We start from the raw sequence: 18954 nt of genomic DNA on the forward strand, positions 1-18954 counted from the left end.
TTGGGAGGGGAAAAATAAGCTTACCTACCTGTCAAAATGAAGGTATCAGCTGAGGTGACTATTGAACTAAAGTCCCAGCCTAGCCTTGAGTCGTTAAGTTCAGTTTATATTTGCTGTCCTCATGCACATGGAGTGAGAATACTGTATTTGAGCATGTTCAGGTTTCCAGGGGAGGGTTTCCTGAACAAAGCATAGGTTTGAAGTGTCTCTGAATTTGCTCTGCTTATGTATGCACATGGGGAGAAACTATGAATATTGTGCTTGGGCATGTTTCAGGACCCAAAGGGAAGCTTTCCTGAGAAATGAAATGTATCCTTGGAATTCGTCTGAAATTCATTATGAACATAAGCATGGGTTTCAACAATATCGTTTTATAAATGAATGTGATTTTTCAATTTCTCTGCAAACTAAATGATCTGTTTAAATTTCTGGAAATCCATGTGCATTTAAAATAGCCCCTTTCTTTCCCCATTGTAGCATCTCCATTTCTCCAGGTGCAGAATTGCAGATCAGAAGCAGAGGAGGCTCTGGCGTGAGCGTGAGCAAGAGGTTTTATAGCTTCAGCAAACCACTCTTCTTCCTCGCGACAAAACCTTGGCCATGGCGATGAGCTTCATCTTGCTCACCACTACCCCCGTAGCCTCCGCCTCCCTCCTCCCCATCCGCCGCCAGCTCGCCGCCGGTCCCTCCCTCTCCTTTCCCTTGAAGCCCCACCGCTTCCCTTCCCGCTTCCGAATTCCACCCAAACCCCCGCGCTTCTCCAGAGGCCCCTCAGTCTCCCCCTCCTGCGAGGCCCCGACCGTCAGCGCCCTCTCGCCCGTCGCCTCCACCTCGAGGACCCTCCTATTCCTGCTAGCCGCAGGCCTCCTCTCCCTCTCTGGAATCCGTCCGCTCCCCGCCCTCGCCTCCGCTCCCCCGCCGACCCAGCAACCGCAAGAAATCGAGGGGCAAGACGAGCAGCAACCGCAAGAAATCGAGGGGCAAGACGAGCAGCAAGAATCCGAAGAAAGGAAGGAGCAGGTCGAGGACGAGGTCGAGAAAGCAGAGGTGAAAGAGAATGAGGAGCAGCAAGAGGATGAGGAGGAGGAGGACGACGACGAGGTGCGGATGTATTCAGCGATTCTGAGTCGCGACCCGGGCGACCTCGACACGCTCAAGTGCGCGCTGTACGCCAAGATGAGGCGTGCAGATTGGGCCGGCGCGCTCCGGTACACGCGGCGGCTGCGTGACGCCGAGCCCGGCGAGGTGGAGTGGCGGCTGATGGAGGCGCAGCTGCACGAGCTCAAGGGGGATCTCGCCGAGGCCGAGCGCCAGTTCAGGGGGGTCCTAGCAGAGGAGCCCCTCCTCATCCGGGCTCTCCATGTGAGTATAGCACACACATGCTCCTCCTGATCTAGGAGACTCTTAACTGCAATTGTTCTTGTTGATATGGTTACATTGCTCACATTATGATATCAGAATTATGCTACTATTATTGGTTTCTGCCTGCCTCTGCCTTGGTATGATTGATGATCATACATGTTTAATACATTGAAAATTCAAATTGGTACTTAGCAATTGCAATAGAACGTTAGTGGTGATGGGAAGAAAAGTCGTGCTACATTCCATTAACATCATGGCAGTTTGCTGCGATTATTTCTAATCTATGCTAGAGCTGCCCCTGAGAATCCACATAATATATATTGTCTTAATGCTTAAAATTCAGAATGAAACAGAAATGCATTTGGCTATACACTGGGTAACCGGCTCTTGTGCTAGCAATTTCAAACGCAATGTTGTGGAGGAGGGCTGTGCCACAGCCCATGAGCCCTTTCTGCAAGGTGTTTTGTGGCGACGTTGTGCAGCTTTGCGTTAACAGTCAACTTTTCATTTTTATGATGATAGGAACTAGTACCTGAGGAAGTGAGGAAACTGCTGTCAGCATATATTATATAGGGGTTATATTACTGATTAAGTCAAGTGTTGTAAATTTTACTGATTAAATTGTGAGAAAACTGATTGTATCAAGTGTTGTAAATTTCATTCAATAAACTGCAGCTATAATCGACTTCTTCATGATTTAGTGAGAAATGAAGCAAAGCAAGTTCTCTACTTCTAGACATGTCTGCTCAGCATTTTGTGTTCAGGCATGTGCAGCAGATTCTGAGCCCAATTCTAGTCCTTAAGGCATTTTTAAAACTTGTGCTTTCTTATAGTCCCATTCATGTGACATTTTCTGAATAGTTGATATTTCCTCATGATTTGGTAACACCTCACACTCTTGTAGGGACTCGCAATATGTATGCAAAAGAAACATGAAGGCCCTGCTGGTTTTGAAATGCTTGATAATGCTTTGCAACTTGCAGCTTCTGACAAAAGGGTCCCGGAAGAGCGCAACATAAAGCTTTTGATTGCACAAATGCATGTTGTCATGGTAACAAATACTTCAAATTACATGGAGTTCTGAATCCACAGCAGTTTCTTGTTGTCTAAATGAAAGTTTTGATGGCACACAGGGTCAGTTAGGCATTGCATCAGAGAAACTACAAAATCTTATAAATGAGGATCCTCGAGATTTTCGGCCTCATCTTTGCCAGGTACTCTTTGATATTCTGTAGATTGTGATTTGTCTTGATTCCTGAAATACTTTATTTTGATTCTGGCTATGGATTTTACTGTGTTGCAGGGCATTGTGTATGCACTTTTAGACAGGAAAGAAGATGCAGATAAGCAATTTGATATATACAGAAGCCTTGTGCCAGATGAATTCCCAGATAAGAGTTTTATTAATGATGTGATACTAGCAGCTAGAATGGAGTCAAATGATCGGATACAAAAGGAATTTGGAACAGAATTTCTATCGAAGAAATGATCCATTAACATTTTCGTAGCTGAACAGTTATACTCCTGGTAGGCTAGATAGCTGCATAGTGATGTACGAAATATAATAAAGGGAAGTGAATGAGAGGATTAGCACCATTTTTCTTCATTCCTTCTCCACCCCTGCTGTCACTTGGTAGTGGTGAAGAGAGGTGAAGTATTTATGCCCATCATAAAAAATCTGCTTGAAAGGTCATATCTGTATCGAAAAGATGTAGTAGCAGACAACTGGATGTACATGCTGAAAGAAGTTCGCTGAGACACTGAGTTGTGAAATGATATACAAGTGTACATGCTGAAAGAAGTGAAGTTTCTCTATCACCGTAAAGTATCACCTCTCCCCTCTTTTGCACGTATTCATGTTGAGTTCCATAAATACAACTTCTATAAGTCAGTAATGATACTTGTAAAGGAATCTTCTCTGTGATCCAGACACCTCATCGTACAAAAAAAATTCTCTAGTTTCCAATCTTGTACATGCAATTCTATCCCAGTCTTATCAATTCTTGCGTTTCAAGTGAGTATGGTGCATTTTTTTTATGGTGAGTGAGTGATACTTCCGAAGGAATCTTGGAAAATCTCAAAATTCCAAGCTATCAACGGTCTTGTATCACGGTCATAGCTTAGGCCATTCCCGGTGCTAGTTTCGTAAAAATTTCATGCACATTAAATGTAATTCCACATCAGCTAATCTAGTAACATGGTAGGAATAAGAGGGGAGAGAAAGGACTAATTTATCTAGATGAAACTCTATTGGCACAAAAACCAACTCAAAATGTGTCATGAAATTAAATGTTATGTGGTGCCGATGATATAACAACATGAAATTATGCATTGGAGAGGTAGTTTCAAAAATAATTTCGTTTTCTTCTTGATGATGTGGTTATCTTGGAAACATCAAATGAAATCCTCCACTATGATAAGCCGTACTATCATAATAATATACAAACTACTTTTAATAAAATCAAATGTAAAATATCATGTAATTAATGCACAGGTTCCCACTAATTAAATTCCTATCACGGGACATCACTAGATTAATTATTTTTTTGATTGGATCAAATAGTTCCGATAAATTCATTTTTTATAAAACATTTCATTCGATTTCTATTAACAAAAGTATAACTAGTGTAAAAAAATGAAATTAAACAAAGTTATTTTCTCTACCGCATCTAGCACTCTATAAATTCAGACTCTTTTGATCGTGAAAACATATGCACTACGGATAGGCCCGTTACCGGGAAAAAGATTAGGTAAATTTTTCGTTGCACTACCCCATCCATCAGGGTTCCTTTGGAAGCACAGGGATGACTAGCCAGGGAAGAGATGCCCCTACGGGGATTAATTAGGATTTTCAAATCCCTTCCACCGGAGGGTTTTGCTGCGCCCTCCCCCCATCACTGTTTGGAAGTTTGAGGCGGGGAGCAGCACAACGGGAGGGAATAATGCTAATCTAATAGCAAAGCTACTAAATCAAGGGAGTGCTGGTATGTAGGTTGAATAAAATAACAAAAATGGTCATATGGGGTCAAGAAATTTCAGAAAAAAACACAAAATACAAACAGTGCACAGCTATAAGGCCATCCAAAATTCAAATTCAGTGCCAACGATACACGGGTACTAAAAAATCCGAATTTAAGATTGCATAGCTATAAATATTCATCCACCTTGACTTGCACTCCATCACAAAGAACAAACACATCCAAGACAAATTTGAATTATTTTGTCCATACATCCACATATATTACAATTCATGCAAAGTTTAATTCAAATATCAACTAAGATCCAGCAAGTATTTACTATATAAGAAATTCTAGCATCTCATCACCCCTTCTGAAATGGCCCCATTATCCAAGACATTAAGACAACAAAACCACCATCTTCCGGTCAACACTCACTTATTCTAAAAAATAAACAATAAAATAATAATTAGGATTAATTTCTCATTATCCTGAGATAATAAACACCAGTACTTTGCTACCAGCCATGAACATTCAGATAAAATTATAAGAAGAATTAACATTGCCGGTTCAGTTTGACAAAAATAAGACAAAGGATAAGACACCAAAGTACTACTATGTTCTTCCCAGGAAGCACTAGTCAGTATTATTAGATATATAAACTGTACATACACATATGGAATGGAACTGAAAGGGAAACTTGTATAAAAAACTAAGGCCTTGTTTAGTTCCAAATTCGGGAGTGGCAAAATTGGCATTTTGCCATAAATGCGCAACTGTAGCGTTTCGTTTGTATTTGTGAATTATTGTCCAAATATTGACTAATTAGGCTCAAAAGATTCGTCTCGTAAAGTACAACAAAACTGTGCAATTAGTTTTTGATTTCGTCTATATTTAGTACTCCATACATGTACCGCAAATTTGATGTGATGGGGAATCTTCTTTTTGCATAGTGTCAAAGTTGGGAGTTTGGAGGGAACTAAACATGGCCTAAGCATAAGCAGAACACATGTACTAAGCCATGAGACATGCATATATGGAATGGAACTGAAAGACCAAGTGAAGCAACTATTTGTTCAACATTGAAACCAGATATACCTTACACTGTATATTTTTCTGGTGCTACTGAATTTGTTGATGAAAGACCAAGGTCTTGCAAAAAAAAACTCATATAAAATTGCAACAAAATTAACTTGTCAGACTCAAATGAGATATCTAGTTAAACAACCACCAAGCATCCTAGCTAGTAACAGGCTAACTGCTCCTAAGCAGCCTGCCTCCTTCGGACACATGCCAGTACAACGTTTCAAATGAAGCAGACCATAGAAATAGCCTAATCCAACAAACACAGATAACACATCGTAGAAACTCTGTCCAAGTTCAAAACTTTTGGCAGTTATATGGACGTTTGGATGGGGCCGAGCTATGATGTTTCCAAGTAGCTATATATTTCCAAGTGAAAATCAGCCTGATGCTTCCAAATATATAGATGCAAACATATTTACACCAAACAATTCTAGTTAAAGTGTAACCAGGGTGAACCATCTCTAATCAGAAAAACAACAAGCAGAATATAACTGAACTAATTTTTTTTTGCACCAAATCCCATGGCCTTCTAAGATTTAATTGACCTTTTTTGCACTGGTTAGAGATGAGGTGTGCTCTGGTCATATAGACATGAGGGACTATTTGCAGGGTGTCCAGTTCGTTGGCATATGGATGGCACTCCAATTTAGTTGAGTGCATGAAAACACTACAAATCAGTTCTACCTGTCCACACTTTCGTAAAGTTATTCCCTCGCAAAGATTTCAAATGTGCTAAAACCTAAAAAATAAAGCAAGGAAAACAACCGAATGCAGTCAATAACTTGTTTCTTTCTTTCAGGTATCGCATATCGTATCTAAATATATAAGATAAATCAGCACAACTACAAGCTACCAGCACTTGTGAAACCAACAATCATTCATTCAATTGTTGTTTTCAAAGAGAGTGTATGAACAATCAAACAAATTGAAATGATTAAATAAGCTTTTGTTCTTATGATACTAGTATGGATGACCAGACAAAGTAATTATGGGTGGCACCACACATATATGCAATGAGACGAGGTTAACAGTTAGTGCCAGCTGCATCCATGTGCCGACTATTATAATGATCATCATCAAACAGGTGCATAATATCATTTCTTTACAGTAATAATATTGCTGCATTTTTCCCTTCTTAACAATCCATTTTTACAGTAAGCATAGTATAAATCGTAACAAGCAATTTATCCTTGGCAACCAATAGAACGGGATGCTTACCTAGACATACAATATCCCATTAAGAGATGAACAAGGAGTGTATCTTGGATCCGACAGTCTTGAAGCCACCAAGATCTACAAGAACTAGGAATTAAGGAAAGAGGATTATAAATCCTAGGCAATAGGAGAATAGAAGGGGGAGAACTCACCCGAGCAGGAAGATGAGGTGGCAGACTGGCGGTCAAGGTGGAGGCGTCGGTGCAGATAGAGATGTTCGAGGGGTGTGCCGCCGATGCCGGAGAGGGGGCGTGCTGGACGGGAACGTGGAGGGGTGGCGCCTGAATGTGGAGCGGAGAGGTACACCTGGACGGGAAGGGGGAGCGGCGGCGCTTGGATGGGAAGTGGAGAGGAGGCGCCTGGACGGAGAGGCGGTGCGGCGGTAGCGGCGCGATGCTTGCGTCGCTTCGCGAAGGCGGACGGGAAAGCCATGTCCGGACTCTCGAGGTGGGGAAGAGGTACCCTGAGGAAAACGTGTGGATTGGGTCGTCCGCCTCCGTGGCGTGGGCCTCCAAACGGCGGGAAAATTTGGTCCGTGTCTAGATTCCACGGACGTACTCTTGGGAAATTGCAGGATCCCGACGGGGATTCGGTCTCCCAAATTACTAAACCCCCCCCCCCCCCCCCCCCCCCCCCCCCCCCCCCCCCCCAAAACCCAAAACCCAAAGCCTTCTCAGCTCTCGCGAAGCAGAGCTCCCCCGATCAACATACACCCGAGGAGGCGACGCGCGGGCGAGGTCGCGCGAGAGCGATTCGAGGCGGTTCGGCGGCGGCGAGCGAGATGACGGACGGCCACCACCACCACTTCAACAACATCTCCCTCGGCGGCCGCGGCGGCTTCGTGAGTCCCCGATCGCGCCTCTCTGCCACTCCCATCTCATCTCGAGTTCGCTTCGCCTCGCTTTTCGGCGAGTCCGAGGGGTTGTTTCTCTAGGGTTACGGCTTGGTGCGTTCGGTTTCGCGGCGGCGATCTCGCGATCGGGCTGCGCGGCCGGATATTATTTTGTTGGCGTTATTCGCATTCGTGCGGCGCCTGATTTCCCTGGGCATCACGCCACGCGTTATGGGTTTCCTCGAGGGGCACGAGTACTGTTGCAAGGACGAATATTTGCGACCTGCGGGATTGTTTGATGAACGTAATTTGTCTATAGGGAAAACAATTGAATCCTTTTGTCTTTTGTTTGTTTCGTGCAATGCATTGGACGCTGGATTGAGCACAGTGGAACAATCTGGAACTGTGTTTTCGATCATCGGATAACTGCAATAGTTGCAACTATTAGATACCAAGCTCCTTGTTATTTTTGCTAATGCTTGACTGTATTGCTGTAATTGCGCACTGGGAACAGAAAAGGTACTTCGAACACGGGGATTTTGGAGATTATACAAGAACATAATCTTGATGGGAAAAGTTCCCAATGTAGGCTTTTTTGAACAATGAAATGAGTTCTTGTTGTTCCTGTGAAATTACTATGGAACCATGATGCCTAACAATGAAACTTGTTTCCACGACTTGTTTCGCGTGAGGAATTAAATTAAAACCTTGCCTTTAAGGATTGATAGGAATAATTGGGGGGAAACTTGCACCTCAATTAAAATTTTCCCCTTGTCCATGTACTTATCAATTCCTAGCTTGTGATTATTGGGCTACCACTGCACCGTTGGCCTCCATTATTGACCAATTTTAACCTGATTTTTTGCACTTGTTTAAGGATTATTCCTATTATCATGGCCTGTTGCATTGATTACCATACTAAGTATGATGTTGAACTTGATTGGCCGACCAATTCCATTTTTTATACATGAAAGAAATGAACCAAAAAAAATGTACATTCCATGATTTTTTACAATTATTTATGTCCCTTTGTGGTTCTGAATTTTTTTTTTGTGCTATTATGGCTTGTGCTCTTGTAGAACCCTGGACAGTTTAAACTTTATTCAGGAGGACTTGCATGGAAGAAACATGGTGGAGGAAAGATTATTGAGGTTGATAAAGCTGATATCACTTCTGTAGTATGGATGAGGATCCCTAAATCTTATCAACTCAATGTTGGGATGAAGGGGGGGCTCTTTCACAGGTTCTTTGGCTTCCGTCAACAGGTGATATAATGATATTCCCTTGGTCCCTCCATTATTTTGTCAGAAGCAAATTAGGTATTTATATTGTCTATGTCTAATGAATAAATGCTGAAAAAAGACCTTATAAATGTGCCAGTGTCTATGTTTTTATATGATAATTGGAACCTTTGGTCATATTGTAACTCGAAAAGTATCTAATTTCATTTTAGGATGTTAGCAACCTGAGTAACTTCATACAAAGAAGCACGGGAATCTCACCAGAAGAGAAGCAGCTTTCCATCAGTGGGCATAACTGGGGTGGAGTTGAAATCGATGGTCAGCCAAGCTTCCTGTTGTATTCAAGTGTTTTCTGTACTCCCTTGCCTTTTTATAACCTCTGATTTGATTCCTTTCCTTGTTCTTTCCGTTTCAGGAACTAGGCTTTGCTTTAATGTTGGTGAGAAGGAAGCATTTGAAGTCTCTCCAGCAGATGTATCGCAGGCTCAGATGCAAGGGAAAACAGATGTTGTTCTCGAGTTCCATGTTGATGATACCACTGCATCTAACGAGGTATGTTTCCCTTAATCCATTTTTGTCTTTTGTTTGCGTCACTTTTTCTGGGTGTATTGCAAGAAGTAAATTAATATATGTTTTGCAAGTTTTCATGAAGCTCATAGTTTCTGTACCTTTTTTTTAATCTTTTGTAGTGTTTCTTGTTCGTTCCAAGACTGTCTAACAAAATACTGTGCTTCCATGTTGCTCTTTCAATCTTATTTAGTTCCAATAACATGCTCCATGATATTAGATAAGTTTTCAAGTCTGTGACTGAGCTGAACAGCGAATGCGTTGATGAATACTGTTTAGAAGTTGTTTATGCATTAAAGATAGTTGCAACTCTGATGGTCTTTATTTGATGATGATTATAACTGACATGGCTAAGCTCAACTCCTCCCCTTGTTTTGACTGCAGAAAGATTCGCTAGCGGACTTAAGTTTTCATGTACCAACTTCAAATGCTCAATTTATTGGGGATGAGCGTCATACTTCAGCTCAGGTGAAGTTGCTTGATATGTGCAATATGATAAAAACACATGTGCCCGGTGCAAATCTGGAACATTCTCTGCTTTTCAGATGTTGTGCCAGGAGATTAGATTTTGCATGGGGAGCCCCTCAGAAGCGGCTATAGTTACATTTGACGGAATTGCAATCCTCACACCAAGGTGGGAAAATCATACACGCACAGAGCATATGTTTGGTTAAAACTAATGATACTTAATGTGTATTTATTTTGTTTTGCTGAAGTAACTAAGTGCTCCTTTTCAATTCAGAGGTCGATACAGTGTTGAGCTTCATCGGTCATTCTTGCGACTCCAAGGACAAGCTAATGATTTCAAAATCCAGTATAGCAGTATTCTTCGCCTCTTTATTTTGCCAAAGGTTACATTTCTTCTGTCTTTGTTTTATTTATATGTTGTGATATCTTATTGTGCAGTCCATTCTCCCTTTTTTGTTCCATTGCTGACTCCAAACTAATCAAATCATTTTATCCATTGCTTTTGTCACCTATGCAGTCACAAAATCCTCATACTTTTGTGGTCATCACACTTGATCCACCAATTCGAAAAGGACAAACATTATATCCCCACATTGTTATTCAGGTGTTGTATCACCATCCAGTTTTCACAGTAAATTGGATAAAGTGTTCCTTGAACAGAAAAAAAATTCCTTACTGTGTGAACAGTTTGTGACAGAGGCAGTGGTTGAAAGGGAACTGGCATTGAGTGAGCAAGTTTTGGCTGAAAAGTACAAGGATAGGCTTCAGGGCTCTTACAGGGTGATACATTTACTCACTTTGAATTAGTTATCTATGCTTGCATCAGTTGAGTTTTACAGTCTTCATAAGATGGTTCCGAGCTCATTTTGGTTTTATTCATCAGCTGACTTGTGATTTAGTGCGCTGTATTTTTGCATATGTAAGCTTCCATAGATGCACAGTTCTTCCCCTTGCAAGTATAGGGTGCTGGTTAACTGCTTGTGGAGAAGTTTTGACTCAAAAGGCGTTATTGACCCATATGTTTTTTTTATCTGTCACTGCATTCCGGGGTCTTTCTTTCGAGCTTACACATTCAAGGGTCTTACCATTCGGATCATCTCTTGTACTCTCATCTTCAATTGTTGGTTATAACCTTTGTGGTTAATGAATAACTTCTCCTGGGTTATCGATTTAACCTAAACTAATTAGCTCACAGAAACTATTGACATATTTGTAGGATCAAATACATGTGGTATTCTCCAACATCCTTTGTGGCCTATCTGGTGCTAAAGTGACAAGGCCAAGTACATTTCGCAGTTGCCAACATGGATATGCAGTCAAATCAGCACTTAAAGCTGAAGATGGTTTGCTCTATCCACTTGAAAAGGCCTTCTTCTTTCTGCCAAAGCCCCCTACACTCATTCTTTATAAGGAGGTTTGTGTAAATAAAAAAGAAAAATGATGTTGATCGTTGTTCATTCATTTGCTTTTGATCCGATTAAAGCTGTTATTTGCTGCAGATCGAGTATGTGTTGTTTCAGCATCATGGTGCTGGTGCTAATATATCATCTCAATATTTTGACCTCTTGGTCAAGCTGAAAAACGATCAAGAACAACTGTTCAGTAACATCCAAAGGATTGAATATCAAAACTTGTTCAACTTCATTAGGTATTTACCTTTTTTATTGATTTAATAATTATCATTATACCCTTTATACTTTATGGAACTGACAAGGGCTTCTTGATCCTTTATATATTTTTCAAGTGGCAAGCGTTTGAAAATTCGGATTCTTGGAGATGGTCGAAGGAGAACTGGTGGTGTTACAACTGCTCTAGAGAGCACTGATGATGATTCTGTCGATCCATATCTGGAGCAAATAAAAAATCAAGCTTGTAATGAGGAAAGTGATGAAGAGGTATTAATTTCTGCTTAATGGATATTATAGATTACCTTAAGTCATTTGCATGTATATTTTTGTGTAATCTCTCTTCAACACTAGGATGAAGATTTTGTGGCAGATAAAGATGATAGTGGTTCTCCTAGTGATGATTCTGAAGAGGAAGGCTCTGATGCTAGTATGAGTGGAGGTGAAAATGAGGTGATTAGATTTCCTCTTACAGTATCCCTTCTTCCTGTTCGAACCAGAGTCTCTATAGTAATGAGACACACTAACAGACTTTTTGATCCAGAATTCTTCCAAGATGGAAGCTAGTAGATCAAAGCTGCATGTGAAAAGAAAGCTGAATAATGGGTCTGATGAAGGTTCTAATAAAAAAACAAAGAGAAAGAAAGAGCAAAAGAGTGGGTCCGATGAAGGTTCTCAGAAGAAAAAGACAGAGAGGAAGAAAGATCCCAATGCCCCTAAAAGAGCCATAGTTCCATTCATGTACTTCTCGAAGGCTGAGCGAGCTGTAAGTACTTATAAACCTGAATTTCAGAAAGCCATACTGTCGACAGAACTAATTAAAGTTAGGAGAATTGCTCCTACCTGATTTTATACTTCTCAGCAAATATTGAAAATTTTTGCTTCCTCTGGCTATACTTCTGCTATTTTTCCTACTCTGCATGTATGCAAACATGCTTGGTTGTAAGAAAAGACACGAGGCATTTGGCCTGTAAATTAAATCAAGCAGACAAAATAGGTACATATTACAAAGTTAACTGACGCTTTTCCATTGCAGAATATAAAGAACAGCAACCCTGAACTGACTACCACAGATATTGCAAAGAAGCTTGGGGAGAGATGGCAAAAGATGACAGGTAACAACAGTTCAGATCTCTGTGCTGCATACCCGGTCACTGTGATATTGCCATGCACATTATTATGTACTTCATGATGGTTGTCAAAAATCATGTTTGTTTACAGAAAGTAGAGAACAGTTGTTCTAATAATTTCTGCTGGTCCCAATTTTGCAGCCGATGAGAGACAACCATACGTAGAGCAATCCCGAGTCGACAAGCAACGTTACGAGGAAGAGTATGCCGCCTACCGCGGAACAGCCGCTCAGCAAGGCCCCGGCGATGGATCGGAGTGAAGGTTGCAGATTTTGACAGTTGACAGAAGGAACTGGATTGTTGAGCGCTCAGTGTAAATAGGGCGTGAAATTACCTTATTACCTTCTAATTGTTACATGCAATCTTTCTTAGCCAGCTTTACTAGTAATATGTGTTGCCTGGAGTATCTTGTGAAGTCCTCTATCGGCCGTAAAGAGTGTAGATCAATCAGGAACGATAAGTAGAAGCTGCCATAAGTAGAACAATATAAAAGTAATTTCTCATATCCTTATCTTTAGTCATTAGTAATCTAATGGTCCAAGCACAAAAGGACTGCATTGCACATGTTAGACTCGTTGAAACTCCACTTTGAGAAAATCCATTTAGCAAAAACTTAACCAAGATAACATCCAATCCTTCCTAATTTTGATTACGACTCGTGATCATGGTTCATGGATTCTCCAAGTTTGATCCATCCTTGCACGGTTGCACCTATGTGTCGGCCACCGCCACCAACTTCCACAAGACTACTATGACCCCAAGCATGCATAGCCTTATGATAGTAGAAACATTGATAAAATTAAGATTCATTAAATTCTTCGGTACGGCTAGCGGACGTCCGATCCGAGCACTGGTCGTCGGATGGTGGGTCCCATATTAATTATTACCCAACCACCTGTGCGCGTACATTGTCCTACCACTGTGCGCGCACATTGTCCTACCACTGTGAGCCCCTGCTTCATCACGAGAGAGGAGGGACCCAACGTCACGCGGAGGGCAGAGAGATGATTGGTTGGAGATTTGGAGAAGATGAAAATAGTTCATACACCATAAAAAATTGCATCCGCAATATTATAAAATAATCTGTGCAATATCAAGAATATAATAAAAAAAACTCAGTCACTACCGGAAAACTTATTGCAACAACGAAAAAAAGCACATGCGACATCCATAAAAAATGCTACTGCAACCTTGAACATAGCATCACCATCACCATCGATCCAGTTGAGTTCCAGTTGAGTTGTACAGGAAAATAGAACCGGATCCAATTCTGAAACATTCGGATAAATCTATCGCAACAATTCATTTTGCTCTTCCAGCATCCAGTAAAAAGCTCATGCAACATCAAGAAAAATTACCGCAACAAATCGATTTACTCGTTGAAACATGTACGGATGCAAGTATGGATGGCATCACCATCTCCATCGATCCAGTTGAAAACATCATAACAAGGCTACTGCAACATCAAGAAAATATTACCGCAACAAATCGATTTACTCGTTGAAACATGTATGGATGCAAGTATGGATGCCATCACTATCTCCATCGATCCAGTTGAAACATCAGAACAAGGCTACTGCAACATCAAATTTATTGAGCTGCAACATGAAAACGTTGCCTTCAAGAAGTCAACCAGCGAGGAAGAAAGATACCCCCATGGCAACACCAATTCCCACCTTAACATCTCAAATCAACTATTGCAACATGCAAAATCAAATATTGAAACATCACAAATCCTAAAGAGAGGGGCAAGCAAAAATCAGAATGGAAATCCCAGAGAAGTGAATAAAATCCGCAACAAGAGAAACGAACAATTGAAACAAATGAAATAAATACACGAAACATCTGGACTTTACCGTTGTCACATCCATGTACCTCGATGTGATCTACTCTAATCAGACTGACTAGCTACGCGCTTGAGAAGAGGAGGGCGTGGATTGACGCGAAGAGCGACGGCTCGACGAAGAGAGCAATGCGGTGCGGCCTGGAGCTCCACTTGCCGCCCGCCTCCTCATCCTGCAGCAGCGTCACCCGCGCCTCCTCGGCCTGTGCCATAATCCTCATCCTCAAGCCCGCGCTGCCAATCCCCAAGCCCAGTGCACCGCCCGAACCAAACGCCGCCGCTACCTCGCTTCCGCAGCTCAGGCCCGCGCCGTGGCCGCCCTTATCCTCCCTCCTCCCACGTCGTTCGCTCTCCCCGGCCCCAGCCCTGCCTGCCGCCACCTTGACTTGGAACCCACGCGCTGTGGCAGCGGCGCGCGGAAGCAGTGTCATGGGGACGCACGCGCCTGACGGCAGCACCGGGACGTGCGTGGTAGGGAAAGAAGGAGGACGGCACGACGACGGCGTGGACGTGGTGGTGGACTGGGGGCAGTGGCCGTGTGGGAGAGGCACGGAAAAAATAAGAGGGAGAGGATAACCATTGTGCTGTGCGGAGGGAAAAGGTGGAGCTGTCAGATAATATCTTCAGCCCGTGCAAGTTATACGTGGACAGAAAGATGCTAGCGTCTTCACCTTAGCATTACCGTAAATTCTTCAACTCTGCAATAAAGACTTCTGCCGTCCCACCGTATGAAGCAAAGGCCGTTGATGTACGTGCTTTGGGCATCAGTCTCAGTCTCGACCACAGTATTCCCATGCCACACTCAATGGCTGTCCTGCTAACACCTCCAAGACATGCCATCACTTCTGCTTGCACAGTTTTCAGAACATATTCAAGACGTCGTTTCCCCGCTCACCACATCACCATTACTGATCACAAAATCCCGTCCACCCAAGCAAGATAAATGGAAACAGCCATCACAATTTGTTTTTGAGAATACCGATCTAATGGTGGTTTTTGCCAATGCGATTTCTGTCGCATTCAACTTTTCTCCTCCGTTGCTATCGTATGCCAGATCAGCTGATTCTCAACACTATTTAAATACCCTCTCCTTACTCCGCTTCTCTCTTTCCACCACATCCAAAGACATGTCAATATTTTCAGCTACTTTTCTTCATCAAGCTATCGTGGTCTTGATATATTTTCCATACTTAAGTCATGCTAGACATGTTTCACGTATAAAATACTTTATTAGCTTGGGGAATATTCTAGCACATTAATTAGGTTATTCGACACTCAAGAATTATCGATTCGGGCCATTCATATCATCTCATACGTAGTGTCTCTGATCTTATTAGCATGTGCTCGAGTCCAAGTCCATGCGTATATTTCAACTAAAGTTATAGCTTATCCCGAACAGTTAAACTAATACATTTTTGTGATCTTATATACACTATTTGCTCCATTGATACCCAGACCACTGCCCTTTACTCCTCTCAGCCAATGCTTCCTTCCACACTAAACGGCGCCTCCACTTTGAAAACTGGTGGATCAAAATCCCGGGGTACCTAGATGCCGTGCAGGCCGGCTGGGTGTGCAATGAGGATTTTGCCGACCCTCTTTGCAGGATTGACGCTAAACTTAAGAACATGGCAAAGCACCTCCAAAGTTGGAGCCAGCGTACTGTGGGACAAATCAAGTCGCAGCTCCTGATTGCAAGAACAATCGTGCCATGGCTTGACAAGGCACAAGAGGCACGGCAACTCACGCAGGACGAAATTCACCTACGGAAAGAGCTCAAACTGAAGGTTCTCGGTCTTTCCTCCTTAGAAAGAACAATGGCGCGCTTACGCTCGCGCATCTTATTCGTGAAGGATGGAGATGCCAACACAAAGCTATTCCACTTGCAGTCTAGCAACAGAACGAAGAAGAAGTTCATAGCCCAGTTACACACAGATGACGGCGTTGCAGTGACACAGCAGGGAAAGGAGGAGGTGCTGTTCCAGCACTTCACCAAAATCCTGGGCACACTGCATCACCACTCTGAGGCTATCAACTTTGCCGCTCTGGGAATTCAGCAGGCCGACCTCACGCACCTAGAAGCACCGTTCTCTGAAGACGAGGTCTGGCGCACGATCAAGTCCTTGCCGAACGACAAATCGCCTGGACCTGACGGGTTCACGGCAGAGTTTTATAGGACTGCTTGGCCGGTGATCAAGCTCGACATCGTGGCTGGGTTCAATGTGCATTCTACAGAAATGCATGTGCTTATCTGTACCGGCTTAATGGGTCACTTATCACTTTGATCCCAAAAGGACCAGATCCTAAGCGCCCGGGGGATTATCGCCCCATTAGCTTGATGCACAGCTTCAGTAAGCTGGTTGCGAAACTTTTGGCTAAGAGATTAGCACCGAAGCTCGATAAGCTGATCGAGGTGAGCCAGAGCGCTTTCATAAAAGGGAGATCGATTCATGACAACTTTAAATACGTTGAGCAGGCTGCCAAGTTACTAAACAGAAAGAAAAAACCTTCGTTGCTATGGAAGCTCGACATCTCCAAAGCTTTTGACACTGTGGATTGGGTTTTCATGTTGCTGGTCCTGGAAGCCATGGGGTTTGGCAGACGATGGGGGGACTGGATTGCCTCACTTACCCCATCTGCGTCCACAAGAATACTCCTGAATGGGGAACCTGGGAGGACAATTCGCAATGCAAGAGGGCTGAGGCAGGGCGACCCTTTGTCTCCAATGCTCTTCATTTTGATCATGGATGTGCTGCACCGTCTCATTGCCAAGGCAGCCCAGCAAGGCATTCTGTCACCACCTGCAAGCCCCGCCATATACCACCAGTGTTCAATGTATGCTGATGATGTGATGTTGTTCCTTGCACCAAAAGTGAGAGATGTGGTGGCTATCAGGGACCTGCTGATCTTCTTTGCCAACGCTTCAGGCTTGCACACAAACTTGCATAAGAGTCTCATTGCTCCGATTGCTTGCTCTCAACTGCAGATTGAAAGGATCACTAACATCCTGCCGGCTCGGCTATCAGAATTCCCAATTCAGTACCTTGGTTTGCCATTATCTACAGGGCGGCTGCGAAAGGTGCATTTTCAGCCTCTCGTGGACAAGATTTCACACAGCATGCCGGCCTAGAGAGCGCCTCTTATGAACAAGGTAGGGAGGCTCACCAGTGTTAAAACTGTTATGACTTCAATTCCGATACACACCATCATCTCCCTAAAGCTGCCAGAATGGGTAATTCACGAAATAGACAAGCGCCGGCGGGGTTTCCTATGGGCGGGGAAACAAACTTGTCATGGAGAACATTGCATGGTGGCCTGGACAGGGACCTGCAGGCCGACGAGGTTTGGCGGTTTGGGGATTCAAGACCTCAAGCTGGCTTCCTATGCACTACGCCTGTGCTGGCTCTGGCTGCAACGAACCGACGCCAACAGGCCATGGAAATACCTGCAGGTGCAGTTTGCAGATGATCCCCTCCTTCGCCAGATGTTTCACGCGTCATCAATGTGCGTTTAGGGGATGGTAACCTCGTGTTGTTTTGGAAGGATAGATGGAATGGGGATGTTTCCCCATGCGACATTGCACCTGATCTCTGCAGGTTGGCAAGGCCAAGGATTGCCAAGACACGAACGGTTGCTGAAGCACTTCTGGATAGACGCTGGGTCTCTGATATTATCGGACAACCAACAGTAGAAGCTTGCTTCAGTATCTTCAGTTATGGCATTCTGTCGATTCAATCGCCCTTCAGCCAGGGGTCGAAGACACCGTGTCTTGGAAATGGGAAGCAACAGGCACTTACTCAGCCAAATCAGCATACATGTTCTTATTCCTCGGAGCTACGGTTTTCCCTGTAGCCGATACAATTTGGAAGACATGGGCACCGTTGAATATCAAGTTCTTCATGTGATTAGCTGTCAAAAATCGATTATGGACTGCAGCAAGGAGGCACAAGCGACGACTGCAAGATAATCCAAATTGTGCACTTTGTGACCAAGGAGTGGAAACTGAAGACCACCTCTTCATGAACTGCTGCTTCACCAAGGAGGTCGTATGCAGTTAGTAGGCTGTTGAACATTCAGACTCCCATTCTGGCTGGATCTTTGGTTGATTGGTGGATGCAGTTACTCTCGGGTTTCAACAAGCACAAACGAAAGGGCTTTGATTCCTCCTTCATGTTGATCTCTTGGAGCATTTTGCGGGAGAGAAACGACAGAGTCTTTGGACGATCGGCACCACAGTCCGCTGCTCAGATCGCCATGACCATCACCCGGCAAGCATAGCTCTGGATCGAAGCCGGTGCTACACTGATAGCAGTCCTAGGATGGCCGGCTGCAGCCGATAGAGCACGACCACCTTAGCTCTATGCTAGTACCCCTGCCCTTTCCTTAGTTGTGTTTGGTTTGTGCAATGTAGCATCCAATATGTAAAACATTCATGTACGTGCGTCCGGGAAGGTCCATGTTGTAAGAACTTGTTCATTTCTCTTCTTAATGAAAAAATATGCAGCTCTCCTGCGTATTGGACAAATATCGGAATTGCTTGTCATTAGCCTATATTATATGGTAAGTAGCCTTACAAAAAGAAAAATATGGTAAGTAATAACAGGGGAGATGCATAAAACTTTTCGTTT

The 18954-nt window shown here is 43.2% G+C and overlaps 2 protein-coding genes across 2 annotated transcripts; both read left to right on the plus strand.

The window, feature by feature from the left end:
• Positions 1 to 69: 69 nt before the first annotated feature.
• LOC117849593 (protein SLOW GREEN 1, chloroplastic) lies at positions 70 to 3180 on the plus strand. The gene is made up of 4 exons (XM_034731197.2): positions 70 to 1362; positions 2267 to 2413; positions 2496 to 2576; positions 2666 to 3180. The coding sequence occupies exons 1-4, from the start codon at positions 601 to 603 to the stop codon at positions 2849 to 2851; spliced, it is 1176 nt and encodes a 391-aa protein (XP_034587088.1). The 5' UTR covers positions 70 to 600; the 3' UTR covers positions 2852 to 3180.
• A 4101-nt stretch (positions 3181 to 7281) lies between these two features.
• On the plus strand, positions 7282 to 12889 carry LOC117847584 (FACT complex subunit SSRP1-B). Its single transcript, XM_034728806.1, has 16 exons — positions 7282 to 7461; positions 8532 to 8717; positions 8906 to 9011; positions 9109 to 9245; positions 9645 to 9728; positions 9806 to 9894; positions 10003 to 10111; positions 10246 to 10332; positions 10416 to 10508; positions 10945 to 11142; positions 11228 to 11376; positions 11473 to 11623; positions 11708 to 11806; positions 11898 to 12119; positions 12390 to 12468; positions 12625 to 12889. The coding sequence occupies exons 1-16, from the start codon at positions 7402 to 7404 to the stop codon at positions 12741 to 12743; spliced, it is 1968 nt and encodes a 655-aa protein (XP_034584697.1). The 5' UTR covers positions 7282 to 7401; the 3' UTR covers positions 12744 to 12889.
• Positions 12890 to 18954: the final 6065 nt, after the last annotated feature.

The sequence above is a fragment of the Setaria viridis genome, chromosome 3, assembly GCF_005286985.2.
Source record: "Setaria viridis chromosome 3, Setaria_viridis_v4.0, whole genome shotgun sequence".
NCBI lineage: Eukaryota > Viridiplantae > Streptophyta > Magnoliopsida > Poales > Poaceae > Setaria > Setaria viridis.